The 21242-nt window shown below is 35.4% G+C and overlaps 1 protein-coding gene across 3 annotated transcripts in view; it reads left to right on the top strand.

The window, feature by feature from the left end:
* The first annotated feature begins 2324 nt into the window (after nucleotides 1–2324).
* Nucleotides 2325–21242, top strand: part of myof (myoferlin) — a 44636-nt gene continuing 25718 nt past the window's right edge. For 2 of the 3 annotated variants that reach the window (XM_051915739.1, XM_051915737.1), the window contains exons 1-21: nucleotides 2325–2550; nucleotides 2644–2699; nucleotides 2974–3065; nucleotides 9657–9765; nucleotides 10967–11060; nucleotides 11360–11493; nucleotides 11614–11742; nucleotides 14795–14857; nucleotides 14966–15016; nucleotides 15112–15142; nucleotides 15228–15343; nucleotides 15890–16016; nucleotides 17713–17816; nucleotides 17893–17961; nucleotides 18059–18102; nucleotides 18415–18497; nucleotides 18637–18672; nucleotides 19721–19845; nucleotides 19953–20066; nucleotides 20153–20330; nucleotides 20428–20552. In XM_051915739.1, the coding sequence (XP_051771699.1) occupies nucleotides 2463–2550; nucleotides 2644–2699; nucleotides 2974–3065; nucleotides 9657–9765; nucleotides 10967–11060; nucleotides 11360–11493; nucleotides 11614–11742; nucleotides 14795–14857; nucleotides 14966–15016; nucleotides 15112–15142; nucleotides 15228–15343; nucleotides 15890–16016; nucleotides 17713–17816; nucleotides 17893–17961; nucleotides 18059–18102; nucleotides 18415–18497; nucleotides 18637–18672; nucleotides 19721–19845; nucleotides 19953–20066; nucleotides 20153–20330; nucleotides 20428–20552 (1968 nt within the window). In that variant the 5' untranslated portion in view covers nucleotides 2325–2462. The remainder of the gene's footprint in view (nucleotides 2551–2643; nucleotides 2700–2973; nucleotides 3066–9656; nucleotides 9766–10966; nucleotides 11061–11359; nucleotides 11494–11613; nucleotides 11743–14794; nucleotides 14858–14965; nucleotides 15017–15111; nucleotides 15143–15227; nucleotides 15344–15889; nucleotides 16017–17712; nucleotides 17817–17892; nucleotides 17962–18058; nucleotides 18103–18414; nucleotides 18498–18636; nucleotides 18673–19720; nucleotides 19846–19952; nucleotides 20067–20152; nucleotides 20331–20427; nucleotides 20553–21242) is intronic. The other variant, XM_051915738.1, reaches the window with a different exon arrangement.

The following is a 21242-nucleotide window of genomic DNA, read 5'->3' on the forward strand; positions in this document are numbered from 1 at the left end:
ACTAATACACAGACTTCCAACCAGTCTGAATGTGCAAACTGGCATAAGCGGAGTAATGCGAACAATAAGAAGTGTTACGCCCATATAAGACTCCACTCGGCCAATCAAGTTCGAGACTGCGGTCACGCCATCTACGCTGTAGAAAAAGGCGGTCACGCCATCTACGCTTCGGAGAAAGGCGGTCACGCCATCATGCTTAAAATATATTGCTATATTGAGGTTGCATAGTAGGGTAAAGGTATGGGCGCTTGGTGTCGATAGAAATATTTTAAAAATTCATAAAAAAAAAAAAATAATAAAATCAAATTGTTTTCTGCAAACTCCACCTGATTCTTGTTCTACATCTCCCCAAGAACCCCAAGTACCACCGGGCTCACCCCATTCCAGTGCATCCTTGGATAGCAGCCTCCATTATTCCCCTGGTCTGTTGAGCCCTCGGAGGTTCCAGCTGTCAACCACTGGTTCCAGCAGAGTGAGAGGGTGTGGGACTTGGCTCATGTGCATCTCCAACAGACAGTGCGGAGACACAAGATGCAGGCTGACACCCGAAGAACACGGACCCCTCGCTACCAACCAGGTCAGAAGGTGTGGCTCTCGACACGGGACATCTGTCTCTGCCGCCCTGCCGTAAGCTGAGGCCCCGTTACATAGGTCCGTTCACAAGGTCACCTACAGGCTCAATCTTCCACCACACTACCGCATTTCACCATCATTTCATGTGTCACTTCTCAGACCTCACTCTGAACCTTTGTTGTCTCCCCTCAGAATCTGGTAGCGATGAGGAACCTCCTCCTTTCAAGCTCGAAGACATGGAGGCCATCTACAGGGACCAGGCCATCCTCGACTCGTGGCGGCGGGGCCAGAGACTAGAATACCTCATTGACTGGGAGGACTACAGCCCTGAGGAATGCTCCTGGGTTGCCCTTGATGACATTCTTGATCCAGCTCTTCCCACCCAATTTCACACCGAACACCCAGATCGCTCAGCTCCCAGGGGTCAAGGTAGGCACCGTCGTCGCACCATCCGGCCGTCAGGAACCACCTGTGGAGGAGGGGTTACTGTCACGGAGTCGCAGCCACGCTCCACCCACTCGTTCACTCTCCCCGGAATTCTGATTCATCGCACCTGCACCTCCTCATCAGTACACATATACCCTCACAACCTTCACTCCTTTGTCTGGTCTTGTCTCTACATACACGAACAGACTCCATCAAGATACTCACCTGTGCACCTACCTGCCATTGTGGATTCCCATCTTCTGTCTTCTGTCTTCCGTCCTCTGTCTAGCAAGGCAAGCCATATTGGTCATGACTTTGGCATAAGATTATTAAAGAATAAAACAGTTAAACAACATGAAAATCACCACAGTGGTACATGGTGAGGTGTAGAACAAGAATCAGGTGGAGTTTGCAGAAAACAATTTGATTTGATATTTTTATGAATTTTTAAAATATGTCTGTATATCAAGGTAAATCGTATTAGTCATGACTTTGACATATAATTATTAAAGAATAAAACACGTAAACATAAAAAAAATCACCTCAGTGGTACTTGGGGAGATGGAGAACAAGAATCTTGTGGAGTCTGCAGAAAACAATTTGATTTTTTATTTTTATGAATTTTTCAAATATGTCTGTATATCGAGGTAAATCGTATTGGCCATGACTTTGGCATAACATTTTTAAAGAATAAAACAGTAAGTTTAAAAAAAAAAAAAAAAAAAAAACATGAAAATCACCACAGTGGCGCTTGATTAGATGTAGAACAAGAATCAGGTGGAGTTTGCAGAAAACAATTTTATTTTATTATTATTATTATTTTTTTAATGATTTTTCTTAAAAATTCTACCGATACCAAGCGCTCACACCTTTAGCTAATATATTTTAAGCGCAGATGGCGTGACCGCAGTAATTCGAGGGACCGGAACTAAAAGTTACTGTTTGAAGAGGCCGCATAAAAATCTGCTCAAGAGTGCACGCCATTTTCTTAACCCAGGCACTCTGAAGGTAGTAGGAGAATGAATGATGTCCAGTTACTTATCCCTCATCACATACAACACCCCCAAATTCATGACAATATGCCAGTATGTTCTTTTCATGAGCACAACATTGTTCATCTATGTGAGTCGTGCAATGCACCGCTAGGTGGCGCTTGTGTCTCATCTCTTAAACTTTAAAATGAGATTAGGAATTTTACGTGTATTTGGGCAAGCATGCAGGCAATATTCTTAATGATATACAATAAAGTATTTCTTAATTTAAAACCAATATGTGAGCGTCCCTTCCGCAAATATAAGTGAACTGAACAGGTAGGCAATCTGCCACATTGTGTCAGTGAAGTCCACACCCTTTACAAACTCTCAAATGGACGAGGGCACTGTAATGAGTGCACATTCTCACATACAGAGAGACATCATTATGAAAGTGCGTTGAATGAAAGCCTCTTGTGCTTTTTTTCTGTCATGTTGCGCGTGGCAGTTGAGTCTGCGGCGGGTTTGCCCAAGAAGAAATTGGGCAGTCCAGACCCCTTCACATCTGTGGTGTTTAAAGGTAAGAAATCCTTTTGTTTCATTGTAGCCATTAAACATCAAAATAGCGGCACCGACTGTTAGTTTTGACCTGATGGCTTTCGTATAATTGTAGACGAAAAGAAGAAAACCAAGTCCATTAGCAATGAAGTGAACCCGGTGTGGAATGAGGTCTGTTGAGTTTTTGTTTAAAAACTTTAACGCTAATTATAAATGAATGGGATTCAAGTTCGCTGTGTATGCCATATAAACTGTGAGATTTAATGAGATTATATTGTTTTTTTTTTATTATTATGTTTATTTGTTGTTTTTAAGTTTATTTAATGGGATTAATATCACCTGAGGCTGTGACTGCTTGCATGTTAACCTTCTGCATGGCACAGTTTAACATTTCTCCAGTTGCTGTGAGAGTTTTTGAAGTTTTGAATGCTCTTTTCCTCTTTAGACACTTGAGTTTGATTTAAAAGGTGTTCCTCTTGATTCTTCTTCCTACATTGATGTGTTTGTGAAAGACTACGAGACTCTTGGCAAGGACAAGTAAGTGTTATTCGACTGTTCAACTGAGTCATACACTCAATATTAACCAGTGTAAGACAAACAGTGTGGTGTTGAATATTGCTCCCACCCTAATCAAATACAAGTTGTATGACTACAGAAGTTTAAGCATATAGGCCTTAATAGTTTTGACCTGCTGGAATAGACTTATACACATTTTAACTCACAGTGACTTGCAATTCAGGAAAATGCAGAGAGTTTTTGCATCAGTTCATCTTCTTGGTTAGATTCACGTCTGTCACTTCTGTATTGATGTCACAGTTTAAAGTAGTCACTGCATTTCAGGGTAATTGTGAACTGTGTGAATCTCGGTTTTCCCAGTTTGATACTGTAATACCCTCCACCTCACACACACCCTCACGGCTGTGTTCAGACCTGCTCTACAATGCCATGAGGGGTGGAACAGAGGCGTTTGGTTCGCAGTACTGGATGAATAAGTGATTGTTAGTTGCTGGTCTGAAATGCAGTTCTTGCATAAAGACATGACTAGAAATAAATAGACCTAGAAGGGTCTTACAGGGCTTTGTCACCATGTTCGGCTATAAATCTCATGCATTTCCAGTTATTCCAGATTTCTCTGTGAGAACAGCATTGGAGGAAATCCAGTGGCGAACACAAAGAAATTTACATTCATGCAATTTCATGCAAATTGTCTTGTTGATGTCATGTGGGTCTGTCATTTATTCCATAACTTTATTCGTATATTCCATTTGATTTTCATAGGCATTCTTTATCTTTTATGAAGAAATTTAGTTTTAAATCGTTCTGTCATACTTTTTATGTCAAATACTTCAGTTTATTCAATTCGTTGATTCCTTCCTCTTTCGAATAATTATAGGGCTGTAACCAGTAAAATTATTTTGACATCAATAAAATAGTTTGCCATAACTATGATTATGACAGAATATTAAGTGTGTCAGATGTTACACTTTTAATTTTTTAAAATGAACAACAGTCCCATAAAGAATTTGGAATGCCATACTTGGATAAAAAATTAAAAAAAAAAGGGGGAGAAAAAGTAGATTTTGCTCCCAACCCCTGATGATTTCTCACTCACATTATATAAATGTTATCATATGCTGCCAAGTATTAATCACCATCTTCTGTTCATTGTGGTGTTTCGATATAATGAGAAATTACACTAGATGACATTGAGATGCTTTCAAACCAAGTAAAATGAACTTAGTCGTATTTTAAGGATCTCTCTGTCTCTCATTTTATTATTCTGACAACTATACGTTGGTCAGTAAAGTAAAAGAAGCGTTATGTTGAAGATACAGGATGAAAAAGCAAATATTTGGGGCCTTGACATGTAGCTTATGTTCCTGATCTCATAAGAACACCATTATACTGATGTGTTTCTTTGTTTGCCTGTTGCTGTGTTGAAAGAGCGCTAGTTATGGTGTTGCAGAATAGCACATACGTAGATAATATGGGCTAATCAGAGTAAAACACCACAGTTATTGCTTAATTTAACTCTAATATCAGTGGGATTTAAAGTGTATCCCAGACAGTGGAAATGTATGTTTAATGACTATGAAAGGGCTGGACTAGCAGTTTTCTTTCCTGTGTTGATGTAATCCCTATCCAAACAGGAATTTGGAGCAGCAGATATCTAATAGCCTTTACCTTGCATTGCAAACCTAATAGACATGAACTACAAGCTCTAAAACTAAACATTTTAAATTTCATGGGATCTTTAACTGATTTTGTTGGGCATTTTCCTGTAGGACATGTTCCTGGATCAACATCTTTGTTAGTCTTGGAACAATATTGTTATCAATTAATCAGATTTTAAGGATAGGGCAGGCGTATCAAATTATAATTTTAGACTGTCTGAGAATGTAGTTCCAGAATGTTGAAGAAATGTTAATCCGGCAACGTATTTGGCAAAATCTTGTGGGACACATGTATTTTTCTCTTTGGAACAAAAGTAGCATTGTAGCATTTCAAATCAATTCTGTTTGAGAGTCTGGCAAATGAAGAGCATCACGGCACTGATCTAGTCTGCTTCCCGCAAGGCCAGAGTTGTAGCGTATGGTGCATTTAGAGTTTAATTCCCAATGAAATGCTTTCATGTGTGTGCTAAAATACAGGGAGTGTGTTTGACATTGCTATTGAGAGGTTAGTAAATATTAATCATACTTGGAATCACCTCAGGTTAAGGATCTCAGAAATAGCATTCCATAAAGGTAATGAAATGAGGCGATATGTTCAAGGGTGTGGTTACCTTTGCTTTATATGTTTGCTTTGGCATGTTTGTTTGAAACTTAACATCATCAGGTTTTGAATATTAGTTTGGAGTCTGTTGAGAATTTCGCTCAGTACAAATATTGTTTTATTGTCATAGGATGTTGTGATGCTTTCCCTGAAAATTTTGTTCATAAGAATATATGAGGCAAAACTAAGCTCAAGAACTCTTATGGGCGTCATTCAAGAAACACAAGAGCTGATGTCTTTGTAAATTGTTTGAAAACCAATTACATTAATGTTGCATAGAATTATTAAATACAATTAAATATAAGTTTAATAAGTAAAGATTTACAAGGCAAAATTCATTTAGGTGTAAATTGTTCATAAAACCATTCTTGTGTAAATTATAGTTTAAAGGGATAGTTCACCCAAAAATACAAATTTTGTCATCATTTACAGGTTGTTTCAAACCTATATACATTTTTTTTTTTTTTTGTTATGTTGAACACAAAGGAAGATATTTTAAAGAATGTGGGAAACTGAACAGTTCTGGGGCACCATTGACTTCCATAGTATTTTTTTTTTTACTACTATGAGAGTCAATGGTGCCCCAAAGCGGCCCGGTTACAAACTTTCTTCAAAATATCTTCCTTTGTGTTCAACAGAACAAAGACAGTTTTACAGGTTTAGAATAATTTGAGGGTGAGTAAATGATGACAGAATTTAAATTTTTGGGTGAACTATCCCTTTAAGGCAAGAAACACAACGAGGTTTACACAACGATATACTAAAAAAGGAAAAGATTTTTCTATGACAACTTTATCAAAACTATCCCTGTTCACACGGATCCACGAAAACGACTAAAAACGTTATTATGCATGCCAGACAAGTAGTTGGCGATGTCACTTTGTCAAGAAAGACTACACATCTGCGCATACACATTCTTTTACAGAGCACTCACACCAAAAGCGCACGCCAATAGACTAAAGACGTAATATGCATGTGCATGCTATCACTGTTTTCACAGATTCGTGTTTTTGCGGTTTACACAGAGATGATAACGGTATCGTGTTCAAAAACTTGCACTTTGAAAACCGTTTTCAAAAGCTTGCGTTTCCAGGTTTACGTTTTTAGTTGAAAATGGTGTGTAAATGGCCCCTTGTTTTAGGCTATTTAATTATGTGTTGTTTTAGATTAGTGGAAAGAAACATTCAAAATATGCATTTAAGTGTGTATTTTATTGCGGTTTATCTATTTGTGTCTGTAGATTTCAATTGCAACAATACATATCTTTTAAAGTGAGTTTTCTCTAAATAATTTTTTTTCTTCTACACCAGCCAGAAATCTCCACTTCAGTATCACATACATACACCAAACTTTTCAGTTTTATCTATATTCTTAAGGTTTTTAAAGAGGGGTTTGTTCATATATTATGGAAGCCCGTTTCCACCACAGTAAAGTAAAAAATATGATTCTTTAAGTCATAATATTGAGAAACTTTCTCATAATAATGAGAAACTTTCTCGTAATGAGAAACTTTCTCGTTAATTTTGACTTAGTTTCTTATTATTATTATTATTATAAGATACTTTCTTGTAATAATGACTTAGTTTCTCATAATAATGAGAAACTTTCTCGTAATAATGACTTAGTTTCTCGTTGTTATGAGAAACTTTCTCGTAATAATGAGAAACTTTCTCATTAATTTTGACTTAGTATCTCATAATAAGAAACTTTCTTATAATAATGACTTAGTTTCTCATTATTATGAAAAACTTTCTCGTAATAATGACTTAGTTTCTCATAATAACGAGAAACTTTCTCATAATTATGACTTAGTATCTCAATAATGAGAAACTTTCTCGTTAATTTTGACTTAGTATCTCATAATAATGAGAAACTTTCTTATAATAATGACTTAGTATCTCATAATAACGAGAAACTTTCTCATAATAATGAGAAACTTCTACGCATGCGCAGAGCAGCGGAACAGAAGGGCGTGGCACGCTAGCGACATCCGCTGGTCAAAGTCTCGTAATGCGAGAACAGCAAACATGGCACGTTATGCAAAACAGTTGTTTTCGTTAAAGTAATCTACAAAGTGCAGTCTATCTATAGTATCATTAAATAACATCAGTTATTATAAATTATCAGTATATCTTCAATACTTTTCCATGCGCACGAGAAGGTGGGGAACGCAAAGTGGTTTCCGTGGTAACGGTGGAAACTGTTGCATGAACACGACGGCTTACAAAACTATCAGATTAACGAAGGAATATGACATGTATTCGTTAAGTTTAAGTGCAACGTCTTCATAAAATGTGTGGGTTTATGTGTTAACGTTAACACGTATTTCGCGGATGAGTCTAGGCTATTTGATGTGCAGGTTTGCCTAGACAAGGCGCTGGAAAGCGTTTCTAATATAAACCGGGTCCTAAAGCACTTGCCCAGTCATAAACCTCCATTCCAGTGATATTCCTACAGAAAACACCTTTTAAGATGTTTATGACTCATTAGAATGTATGCAAAAGACAGCTTTCCAGGTGAAGCTTTCTTTAACAGACTTGGATATGTAGGTGTGTGCTGTCTTATCATTCCTCTATCTGTTTGAAATCCATGGATCACCACTCTGTGTTTCTGCTTGTTCATACACAAAAATACAAATGAATAAACGACTATATCCCGTCTCATATTGATAATTTATCAATAATGTTATTTATTTAATGATATTATAGATTACACTTTTGCAGAACGTGCCATGGTTGCGGAGTTATCGCATTTGACCAGCGGATGTCGCTAGCGTGTCACTGCTCCGCTGCTATGCGCATGCGTAGAAGTTTCTCATTATTATGAGAAACTAAGTCATTATTACGAGAAACTTTCTCAATATAATGAGATGCTAATTCATAATTATGAGAAAGTTTCTCATTATTATGACTTACAGAATTATATTTTTTTACTCATTTGTGGCAGAAACGGGCTTCCATAATATATAATTTGCCTGATTTTATACATCTTATTCCTAAAAACTTTATTCCTATTTCTGGCTGCTGTTAAAAAGAGATCCAAAATCTCCGCTGTAAAAACTTTTGACTCTAATATGTCAACAAAATAAAAATTTGAACCTGGCTTTATCCAATGTTCAGATTGTTCTGTTTTGGAAATGTATGCAAATTAGTGCATATTTATATAATGCATCATTTTCATACTTAAACATAACATTTCAGAAAACTTGTAATACAAAAATGTATGCAATTCTCAATGTAATCAGTCATCTGAGGAATTATGGTAGTATTTTTCTACTTTTCTATTCACCTGGGTGTTTTGCTTTATCTTTTTTTAAAAACTATTCATGTAAATAGGCATTGAATTTTACACATGAATGCTTTTAAGAACAGAATATTAAGACCATGTAAAACTTAATTCTTTTTGAATGTTATACACAAATATGAATGTTATACACAATAACTGCCCATGCAGTTAATCTTGAAGCATGATATAAATAGAAACATACTTGGCTAGCCACCTAAACCAGCTACATGGTAAAGGCCCCAGGTCTAATGTTTATGTCTTGTCATTATTGTGAAATGATATAACACCAGCCCACTAATCAAATGTGTAGAGGTAGATTTTTGAAGGTAAATGCTGAATGTGCTGCTGTTTGTGGCTACAAAGTCAATAATCAAGGAGTTTTATAGCAAATATTTCACTTAGCCAAGGCAATGCTCAGATGGAAAATGGTCTTTGGATGCTGACCTACTAAGCGTCCCGATCACAGTATCAATCTGAGTGGCATTATTTACTTTTGGAGGAGATCTCTCTTGTGACTTCAGAGTTAAAGTACACAAAGAACTTTTCTCCCATGTATATATTCACGCATTGTGTTGTGTGCCACCTCTGTTTGTTATGTAGCATTTGTTGGACCGGCAGAACAAATGAAATGGTGTGTATATATATATATATATATATATATATATATATAAATTATGGAGGGGAAGGGTTGAAAAATAAGAGGAATTCATGATGTCAGCCGAAAAGAAAGGGTGGAGCAAGTTTTGATGTTTTTATAAAAGATTAGAAAGGCAAACCTTGTTTGTTTGTTGTTGTTTCTTGCTTTTTTGAATAATATTAACTGATGAAAAATTCACAATAAGACCAGGAACATGAATTATGAAAATAAGTTTTGATTTCGTGGTGCACTCTCACTTCTCTCTGACTGTTTTTCAAATGCAAATAAAAAGTCAGATAATTCAAAGTATTCAGTATTTGAAACACTGTATATGAGACCGATATTATGCTTTACAGAAACATGGGATATCAGTTAACCTGCTTGATTTACCACAGGCCTTTATTTTAATCATCTTTTCCTCTTTTTTCTAGGTTAATTGGCTCAGCAAAAGTTTCTTTGAAAGACCTTGCCAGTAGCCAAGTTAAATCTCTTCCGGTGAAAAACTTGGCTCTGGTGGATGAAAATGGCAAGAACATAGGAGTGAGTGTTTTTTTTCTTTTTTTTTTTTCTCTCTTTATCTCCTAAATCAAATGGCACACAAAAGAAAATTGATTTTAATATATATTTTTGTTAAGTAGGAATTAATGTAATCTGTACCTGCAGAATTAATTTCCACTAAATTAAAACATCCGTCATTCACAAATTCCCGCACATTCTTATCTTTTGAGTGTTCTTTTCTTAAATACTTGAAAATACTTTAATCTACCAAATAAGTAATATTGGGTCTCATTCACTAATAATTGTATGGATTATTCTTATTTATATGTACAGTTGAACTTCTCATGAATAATTTCTGCCTACTCACCCTCATGTCGTTCCAAACCCGTAAGACCTTCGTTCATCTTCGGAACACAAATTAAGATATTTTTGATATTTTGGTAATTAAATTGCTGTCCATGGAGGGGTCAGAGAGCTCTCAGATTTCATTAAAAATATCTTAATTTGTGTTCTGAAGATGAACGAAGATCTTACGGGTGTGGAACGACATGAGGGTGAGTAATTAATGACAGAATTTTCATTTTTGGGTGAACTAACTCTTTAACCTTGTTCTAATGTTAATGAATTCGGAGTATTCTAAATGAGCGACCGCATGCCCAAGGTAAGTAATTTGCATAAAACACACCCAAACCATGTCTGTATAAGGACTTTCTGCACACCATTTCCTTTTGTCACTCTCAGCAAACACAACGCCCTCTAAAGTCACTCTCTTGCCTGAGAGCACTTCGCTGAGAGCAGATATATATATATATATATATATATATATATAATGTGTATATGATGAATTATTTTTAAGATATATATCTATGTATAAAACTTAATCTAGTCCAATAAGTGCGTACGAGTAGTTTCACTTGTTCCTACATTTTTCGTAAATTTAGAATACATTTTAGAATGAAAGTTACCGATGAATCATTATTTGTTTGTGAAAATGTACAAACGCAGATTTCAAGCACAAATTTGTGTGTACGCATGGTTATTGAATGAGACCCATTGTGAGCTCAGTTTAAAACGATTGGTCCCATTTATTTGCAACAGAAAACTTTACTGGCTTTATTGACTTAAGTTTTTGATTAAATTTGTGATGATAGTCAGTGTCAATATTTCCACACTTGAGGCACTCAGTATTTATGTAGTCTATTTGACACATTATTATGAGATAATTAGCTGCGTCCTTTTTTAGGGGACCATCAGCATGATTATTGGCTACGAGCCACCTGCCGGTGCTATGACAAATCCACAAGATCAACAAGATGGCAGCATGGCTGGAAACACAGGTTAGCTGAGTGTTTGGCTCACTGCTTTTCTGTTTGATCTTGCAATGGAGTGTTTTACAGATGACATGCTTGATGGTGTGTAAAAATGAAGTATAAAAATGAAGTGTAAAGAAATAAATTTTTCAGATACTTTATGGTTTTATGTCGAATACAGGAATCTGTGAAGATCATTTTGTGAAAGGCTTTAGCTTTGAATATATGAATTGCATGTTTGCCATACTGCATAAGTCTGACTGACCCATGACATGCTGCATTATGTATTTTTTTTTTTTTTTTCTTTGTGGATGTGCATTGATCAGCTGGGGGTGAAGAAGGAGACGTCACTGATGCTGGGGTACCGGGCGCTGTCACTTCCCCTGGTGAGCCTGGCCAGAAACTTCAGTCTAGGACAAGGAAACGTCATAATTTGGCCAACAAACCTCAGGATTTTCAGGTACAGCAGCCTCCTGTAGTCATCTTTACAAATGTCTCTTTCATTTTAAATGTTGACTGCATTTGTTTTATTAGTCATTTTAAAATGTTGTTTTTTTTTTGTTTTGTTTTTTTGTCAAAGATACGTGTGCGGGTGATTGAGGGACGTCAGTTGCCTGGAAATAACATCAAACCTGTGGTCAAAGTGCATGTGTGTGGAGATACACACAGAACTAGGATCAGAAAAGGAAATAACCCATACTTTGATGAGGTACACAGTTGATATTACAGTTTTTTTTTTTTTTTTTTTTTTTGTATTATTATTTAATTAATTTATTAGTGCTGTCATTCGATTAAAAAATTAACTAATTAATTAATTGCACCTAACATTAAAGTTTTTAATATATTTTTATATTGTAATAAATTCACATATTCTCCAAATTAGCGTAGAAACTACATAAAGACAGTATATTTTAAATATTCGATCGAAAAGGTATGAAATATACTAAAATTGAATAAAGTTTTCAAACACTTCAGTCTTCACTGCATAAATTATAAATTAAATATAGATTAATTCAAATTAATATGTATTAATCCTTATTAAAGCTAATCCTTAATGACAGACTGCAGCAGGTTTATTAGGCCTCTGTCACTTTAAGACCTGACACAGATCTGACACACCTCTTTTCCTCACAGCTCTTTACGTTCATTTATAGGGCTGGGTAAACAATATCGATTTCTCGATTTTAATCGATTCTCATTTTTACGAACTGATATCGATTCTTAAATCCCAAGAATCGATTAGTCTAGTCTGTTTTCAGTTGATGAATGAACAGAACATGTAGCACGCCTCCCATCCAATAAATCGCAATAATCTTTGTGCTTTGTTACTTTTGATATAAAGCAAAGTCTCAGATTTCAAATGACGTCCATCTTATTATGAGATTCAAAAAATAAATACCGTTTTGGTGCTGTTTAATGTGACGTGAAAGATCGCTTTAGCGCCTCAGTTAAAGAGAAGCGGCAGCACGGAGCGCATGTGAGCATCCTCTCCTCCGCTTTAATACCAGTTACAGCGCAAAATAAACATGAATAACATCTGAAGGTATGTTAAAATATACAGCACAACATACCGAAATCCGTATCATGTCTCGTGTAATAGCTCAATTAGTGCTTCAACCTCAGAAAGACGTCAATAAAGCAGCTTGTAAACAATGTCACATAACGTCACATTTACCTCAGAAAAACATTATTCAGTGACCATAAACTCGTTAGTCAGCTAGAAAAGTGAACTCTAGAGAGCAGCATTCTGGTAAATATAGCTATGCACCGTTGCATATTCATTATAATGTTCTTCAATATTTAATGCATGTTTGAATAAATCAGTTATGACAGCCACGATTTAAATGTTTATATTAAAAAAAAAAAAACCCCGAATTGGAGTAGAAATATGATTATGTAATTTAAACTTTATTTATTATATAAAAAAAAAAAACAGTTGAGTGTAATTTAAGTGTTTGTATATAAATAAGTAAATTTTAACCTTCATTATTATAGTAATGTAGTACCAACTGACTCCCATGTGTAGTTTTACAGCATTAGTTGAGAGATTTATTTTTTTTTTTTTCCTCTAGAAAATTTGCCATGTACTGTAACTGATATACTACATCCAAAATAATCGAAATCGAATCGCAAGCATGTGAATAGAAATCGAACCGAATCGTGAAAACTGTCAATACCGAGCCCTATTCATTTAAGACTTTATTTATCTCATTTAAGACTGTGCTTATGAGGTTATTCAACAAAATGGCATTTTGGCTTAATTTTGTGTGTTTTTGTCTGTTCAAGCACGAAAGAGAACTCGGGGCTGTTTACACGACACTGTTTTCTACTAAAAACGGAAAACTTTTTATGGGTATTGGCAGTTCATTTACACATCAATGACGTTTTGGTGGCCTGAAAATGCAAACTTTTGAAAACGGGTTTCAAAGTGGAAGTTTTTGAAAACGATAGTTATCTTCTCCGTGTAAACTGCAAAAAACGCAAATCTGTGAAAACGATTATGTCTTGCACATGCATATTATGTGTTTAGTCTATCAATCTTATTTTTCAATGCAGAAATAAGGTGTTTTATGTGAATGTGTGAGACTTTCGATTTATTAGCCACTACAGGGAAACAACGAGAAGAATGTCAAATTGCGGATCCATGTGAACAAGGATGGTTTTGAAAACATTGTCATCTGTACAAAAAAAAAATTTTTTTACTTAGTTTTTAGTACATCATTGTTGTGTAAATGTACCCTCAGTGCAGCTGGTGTTCTGTTTGAAGGGGCTTTCTGTGCGCATGAGTCGTGTGTCTGTCACAGACAGTGTGCCACTGAGTTCTATTTTGTGTCTTGTTGCGCTTGAATGGTTATTATTCATTCAAAAAGCATTTGCATGAACAAAAATGTGATCGTATAATGTAATGCTAGCTAAAGCGTTAAAAAAGAAAAGACATTTTTGTAATAACATTCATTGTTAATCTTCGCCGGAAGAAAATTTGACAAAATAAGAAATATTAGGCCACGTTCACATTGCAAGCCTTCGTGCTCAATTCTGATTTATTGCTCAGATATTTTTTTTTTTTTTAAATGTGGCCAATATCAGATTCGAGTGTGAACTGATCATGGTCCCAAACTGACCTGCATTTGCAAAAGAATAATTAACAAAATGGTGCAGACCACACTGTCATACAGACGTAAACATAGAGGACACTGAAATCAATTTACGCATTCATTTATAAGCTGATGTGTCATGGAAGGAGGATGAAGACAAGGATGAGGAGAAAGAAAGCGAAGTATTTCTAGGTTTTTTTTTTTTTTTTTTTTTTTTTTTTAAATAGTTTTCCCTCAAGTTTTGCTTGTATAGAGCTGATACTTAGACTTCACTGTGCCTCCACTGACTACCGTCATGGGCACGGCTGTCTTCCATTTTAACTGATTGACCAAAGAACCACCATAAAATCTTTTGGAGTGACTCCTGTCAGCGCAGAGTTGTGACGAATGTCAATTTAGAGTTACGTAAAAGAGACACAAATTCTGAAATGACTGTTAAGACTGTGGTTGCATTGCAAAACATCTGAACTGTATCGGATTGAATGCCACATATGGAAGTGGCCTAAATCAGAATCGAAAAAAAACAGATCACATATGAGCGAAAAAGCCTGTAGGCTGTAGTCTTAGTGATGTGCCTTAGACTCTATTCCTGATTATTTGAAAAGCCATCATTTACTAAAATATAAATAGAATGTCACTAAATACTGTATGTATCACTCTTTGCAGATGTTCTTTTTTAACATCAACATGTTGCCCTCTGAACTATTCGATGAGATTATAAGCTTCCGGGTAAGAAAGAAACTATTTTTCCATCCTTTCTTTTTTCATGTAATATCACCAAACAGAGGGATCTGACGTTATTATCTGTGATGGTGGTGGTGTTCTTCTTTTCTACAGGTTTATAACTCTTCTTCTTTTAGATCAGACTGTCTCATGGGTGAATTCAAGGTAATTCAGTAAAAAAGTGCTTTTTTTTTTTTTTTATATACTAGACGCACAGTGCAATTCAAAATGAACTTATGAATTAATTTTTCTTTTTGTAGCTTGATATTGGCTACATCTATGATGAACCAGGTAATATCTGACACTCTCAAAATATTCATTACATTTTATCTGTAGTTGAACTGATCATTAAAAGTTAGTGTTTTTTAAACCCCAGCTCACTGTATCATGAAGAAATGGGTTCTCCTGAGTGACCCAGATGACTCGAGCTCAGGAGCGAAGGGTTACATCAAAGTCAGCATGTTTGTGGTGGGAACAGGAGATGAACCACCGGTACGTCCCCTGAAGATAATTTATTTTAGCATCTTTGCACTGTAGATACACTGTTGCAGAACCTGATTTCACCAAGTACAACATGTTCCTGGATCAACATGTGGATCCTGGAACAACATTCCAATCAGCTAGTCAGATTTGAGGGACAAGTTTACAGTTTGTCAAGTTTAGGCTCACAACCAGGACCAGGTGCTTCTACATCAGTGTTATTCACCTATCATTTCCCTCTGATTTTATGGATAAGTTATTAGGTTTAGGGGTAGGGATATGGTTACGATTACATTTTCAGACAGGAATGTTTTTCCAGGATCAACAAAATATGTTGACCCAGAAACGCGTCTAACTTGACAAAATCAGAACATGCTACTCTGTTACACAGGTTTTTTTTAAATTCATTTATTTATTTTTTGAATATGCAATAGCACACGAGAAGACTTTTTAAACTTTCTACTTGTCATTAATTTTGAAAAAAACAAAACAAACTTAAACTGTGTAAGCTCATGCTATACAAGCTATATATCTTATTGGTTAATGTCTATTTGGCAGATGGAAAGGAAAGAGGAGGACAGTGATAAAGATGATGTGGAGAGTAACTTGCTGCTGCCCGCTGGCATCGCTCTCCGATGGGTTACACTTAAACTCAAAGTGTTTCGGGCTGAGGACCTCCCCCAGAGTATGACAGTTTTTCCTTTTGCATTTGTTTTCTAAAGGAGCACATCAGACCATCTTCTTTGGCATATTGAGTCACTTCCTGATACCTCAAGGTGGTATCGCACTAGCTTACACGAAACGGTTCCCTTTCATTAACTGTTGAGTCACTGTGACTTTTAACACATGCACAGAGTTCTCTGATTCTCAAATGTCTTCATTTAAGCTAATGACTGAAAAAATCAGAGAAAGCTGGTATTATTTTGTTTATGATGGTATTTTATTCTGTTCATGATCATACAGAATGTTTTTGTGTTTAAAAATGGTTAAGTATGGCTTAACTAGTAGATGTAGTTAAAATATTTAGATAAGGTGTAAATAAAATTTAGTAAATTTAAGTTGTACCAAACGGTTTCTTTTCTTAGACCGTGAAAGAATAAACTCCACTTTTAAGCGATGGAAGTTGAAACATTGAAATGCTGTTTGTTTGCATTTCACTTACTGCCTAACTAGCAGATGTAGATGAAAACATTTAGATAAGTTAATTAAAATAAAGTAAAATAAGTTGTACCGAGTAGTTTCTTTTCTCAGACTGAAAGAATGAACTCCACTTTATCCCTCAGCCTTCCCTCGTACTTTGTAACAAACATTCCCCGGGTCCAAAATACAGTTTCATTCAGATATTTTCTTCAGTATGCATTCAGGTATCTATTTAGCCATATATGATCCTTTTTTTGGTGAAATTTTAGCATTTTTAGTTGTAATTTTGACCATTTTTTTCTATGTATACTGAAGTGTCAGATATTGTAATAATTCAGGTTAGTAAGGTGGACAACAGGGGAAAAAATCAAGTAAAACCTTGAAGAATATTTATTTAAAAATGCTGATTTTAATTCAGAATAAAACAAATGCTGTTATAATTTCACCATTTATTTAGCATTTGTGTGGGGTGGTGGGGTTGTTCTGCATTGTAAATGTGTTCGAATCTAACCACTTCATATTTGTGTGCAGTCTGCATTGTGACTGATTCATTTTTTTTGTTTTTTGTTTTTTTGAAAAAAAAAAGGAAAAAAAAAAAGAAAAAGAGCATTGCCCCCGTTGTATGACCCCCATTCATTTTAATGGGAATTCCTAGGTGTGTGTGTATATGCATGTCAGTTTGTTCTTCATTGGGGATGTTCTATAGTCTCATGCCTTCATTTGTGTGCGTGTTTGTTCTCGATTGTGCCAGATTTTTAATTTATTTATTATTTATTTTTGATGCATTAAATTCCTGACATTCAATTCATTCCTATGGGGGTCAAATTGACAAGATTTGTTACTTTTTTTTTTTAATTTCAGCCAATTTTTTCAATTTTTTTTTTTTTTTTGTGTGTATTCCAAGTCCAAGAGCGACAAAAGTCCTTAGGTCTTAAACCACTTTGATAAACACTCAATTTAAAAAAATAAATAAATAAATAATAATAAATTTATTTCGGGTCAAATTGACCTGAGGGAAAGACAAGAGCTCCAAAAGTTGTAATTTTGAAATGCTGTTTGTGTGCGTCTTACTGCTTAACTAGCAGATATAACTAAGTTGTACTTAAAAAATAAATAAATAAATAAAAAATAGCAAAATAAGTTGTATTTAATAACTTGTATTCTTTTCTCAGACTGTGAAACAATGAACCCGACTTTAAAGTTTATGTAAGATGTAACATTAAAATGCATTTTGTTTTCAGTGGATGACTCCATCACCCAGAGTTTAAAAGAGGCATTTGGGGGTCAAGAAAACAAGAAAAATCTAGTGGATCCATTTGTTGAGGCCTGGTTTGCTGGCAAAAAGGTACAGTCCAACCAGACATACTGTACACACACATTTCTTCTGCCTCTTGTCTGAACTACAGTTACATGTATTTCAGCTCTGCACAAAAATAATTGAGAAGAATGCAAACCCAGAGTGGAACCAGCAGCTCAATCTGCAGGTCAAGGTAATTGGCTGGAATGGGAAAGTTCTGTTTTTGCACTTTATTAATTTGTTAGTCCACAGAAGTTTCTAATTGGGAACACTTTTGACTTGTTTTACAGTTCCCGTCCATGTGTGAAAGAATCAAGCTGAGTGTATTTGACTGGTGAGCATAAGTGTGGTGGTAAAGTTGTGTGGCCACAGTGGATATGAACATTTTAAATCTGTATTGAGAGAATCCCCTCTGTTAGTCTTGGAATGTGAACTGGGAGTCAAAGTTTGGTCAGTGTTTTGAGCTGGGAGGACACAGGCAGGCAGTATGATTCATAGCAGGACTGTCCCACCCTCTCCCACAATGCATTCCTCCCCATAAACCAGATTACAGCTGCTTAGGGAAGTGGAAAAACTGAGATGTCCCCTAGCTGGACTGATTCTATGACACACTGGAACATTTAAGCTGACTCCCCCTCTTTCTCAGGGATCGCCTCACTGGGAATGATGCCATAGGCACCACGTATCTGGATCTGTCCAAAATAGCATCCTCTGGTGGTGAAGTTGAAGGTATAAAATACAGAATGCGCTATTTTCATGTCAAACTTTTTATTTATTAAAGGGGTCCTGTCCTGAACTTTTGAGATTGTAATATGAAATTCAAAACAAATATTCTTTTACTCATCTTTATTTGTTTTCTTTGTGATAGAGAATCACCCAGGAGATGAATTTTCAGCAATTAAAGGTTGAATATCTGCGCTAATTCCACGTCTGCAGTCCCTTGTGTCCAAACACACAATATAGGCATTAAAGAAAATTCTAGTTAACATGCATTTTTTCTAAGTTTTATTTAACAGGTTATTCTCTCAAAGCAATTATTTTTATTAATATTTTTCAGAAAGGATGTGGTACCCAAGGGGCTGCAGTTAATCTGCACTTTATAAATGCCTACGCACGTTTTTGAATTAGCATAAGCACGGAGCGCTTATGCTATTTTTTTTGTCATGTTATGCAATGTGACAAAAAGTTAAATAATGCAATTTACGATAACCTTAATCACCTAAATAAAATGGCATGGCATAATTAAGCATCTCACTTGCATAAGTTTGGAATAAAGATTTTTTTTTTTTATGTTTTTGAGAAGTCTCTTATGCTTACCAGGGCTGCATTTATTTGATCAAAAATATAATTACTGTTTTCTATTTTAAAATGTTTCATTTATTCCTGTGATCAAAGCTTCAATTTTCAGCATCATTACTCCAGTCTAATATGATGATTTGCTGCTCAAGAAACATTTCTTTTTTATATATATATATATATATATATATATATATATATATATATATATATATATATATATATATATATATAATATTATACAATAATATTGTACTATTTCACAATACTATTGTTTTCTATTGTTTTTACTACTACTTCTTTCTTTTTTTTTTTTTTAAAGCAGCCTTTGTGAGCATAAGAGATGCTTATTTATTCCAAACTTGACCGGTAGTGTATGTCCGTTATTGTGAAAATATTTCAGTTGTGAAATAATCATATTGTGCTGACATTCATCACTAACATTGTTTATCCATGTAGTTGAAATCACAGCATGAATTTAATAATAGTGTATATAATTAAATTAACTGTGGCTTTCTGTATGTATTTCAAATGATTCATAATAATTCATAATACTAATATAAAGAGCACTGCTTTTGTGATTCTTTAACAAACCTCATTCTATCTAACTAATATCATGTCACTGGAAACTTTTAATTGAATGTGTTATTCCACAGGAGAAACTGGGGAATCTGAGATGGGCTTCCTGCCTACTTTTGGGCCTTGCTATATAAGTCTGTATGGCAGCTTGAGAGAGTTCTCAGGATTACCTGACTCATATGACGACCTTAATTTAGGCAAAGCAAGTGGCAATGATTAATTTTATGTTTCAATTCCCAAGTAATGAGAATTTATTTTCAGTAAAAAAAAGCTTTTCAAATGCGCTGAAGGATTTGTGAATATTTGCAGGGTGAAGGGGCGGCTTATCGAGGGAGAATTCTTGTTGAACTCTCTACGAAACTTGATGGAAAGGCTGACACGTCTGTGGAAGAAATATCAAGCGACGATATCTTGGTTGTTCAGGTGTGGCTCTTTGTTGAGTTTCCATACAGAGTAGTTTTTTCACTTGAAGCCTTTATTTACAGCTTTGTGTTCTTTTCTTTGCATAGAAATACCAGCGCAGAAGGAAGTATTGTCTGTGTGCAGTGTTTCATAGTGCAACTATGATCCAAGAACCCGGGGAGCCCATTCAGTTTGAAGTTAGCATCGGCAACTATGGCAACAAGATGGACCTAACGTGCAAACCTTTGGCTTCGACCACACAGTACACATGTGCTGTTTTTGATGGTGATGCACATTTTGAAGTATTTGGTGTTTGTTAAAGGTACTGAGGTAATGAAAATAGGATGAGTAGTATTGAGGTTTTTTTCTTTGGTCCTTCCAGGTAATAATTACTACTACCTGCCATGGGGCGACACTAAGCCTGTGATTTCCGTCACATCCTTTTGGGAGGATATCAATCACCGGTTAGACTCACTGAACATCATTCTGTATATATCTAACCGTTTGGTAAGTGAATTTTTTGTATGACAATGAAATTTGGAGTGTGCGACTATACTATTTTAGATTGTGAGCGTTTAAATTCTCTCCATCTGTAGTAACGCCATACGCCAACGTGGCGTACTTTCACATCACATGTTTAGCAAATTGTAACATGATCATGTGACACCGAAGACTAGAGTAATGATGCTGAAAATACAGCTTTACCATCACAGGAATAAATTACTTTTAAAATATATTAAAATAGAAATCTGCGAAGTCTCACGGAAGGCAATTGTAACAATAAAAATACCTCTTTTATTGGTTATAATACAAAGCAGTTAATGCAAAATAAAACAAAATAAAACTTAAATCAGCTTAAGCTAAAAAGCTCTATAACCTAGCTTTATCCAGCAATATTGGAGATGCTGTTAAGCACCCCTCGTTAGGGTATCAGGTGTCCTTCTACACTTAATGCAGGCAGCATCTGAGGAGGCCTTTTACTTCTCAGACTTTTATACTACTTTTTGGGAAATTCCAACTTCATATTACTTATCAATTGATCAATGCCTTGTATGATCCAATCTTCCTGTTGTAGGCGTACCAGTCTCTGTATCTCTTGCTTGCTAAACCCTTCCTCTTCGCTTACACTGTTGTCTTCTTCTAGCACTCTTCCTCTTCTTCACTGAAGTCTTCATCTGGCTCACCTCCACTTGAGGC

Source organism: Ctenopharyngodon idella, chromosome 12, assembly GCF_019924925.1.
Source record: "Ctenopharyngodon idella isolate HZGC_01 chromosome 12, HZGC01, whole genome shotgun sequence".
Classification (NCBI taxonomy): domain Eukaryota; kingdom Metazoa; phylum Chordata; class Actinopteri; order Cypriniformes; family Xenocyprididae; genus Ctenopharyngodon; species Ctenopharyngodon idella.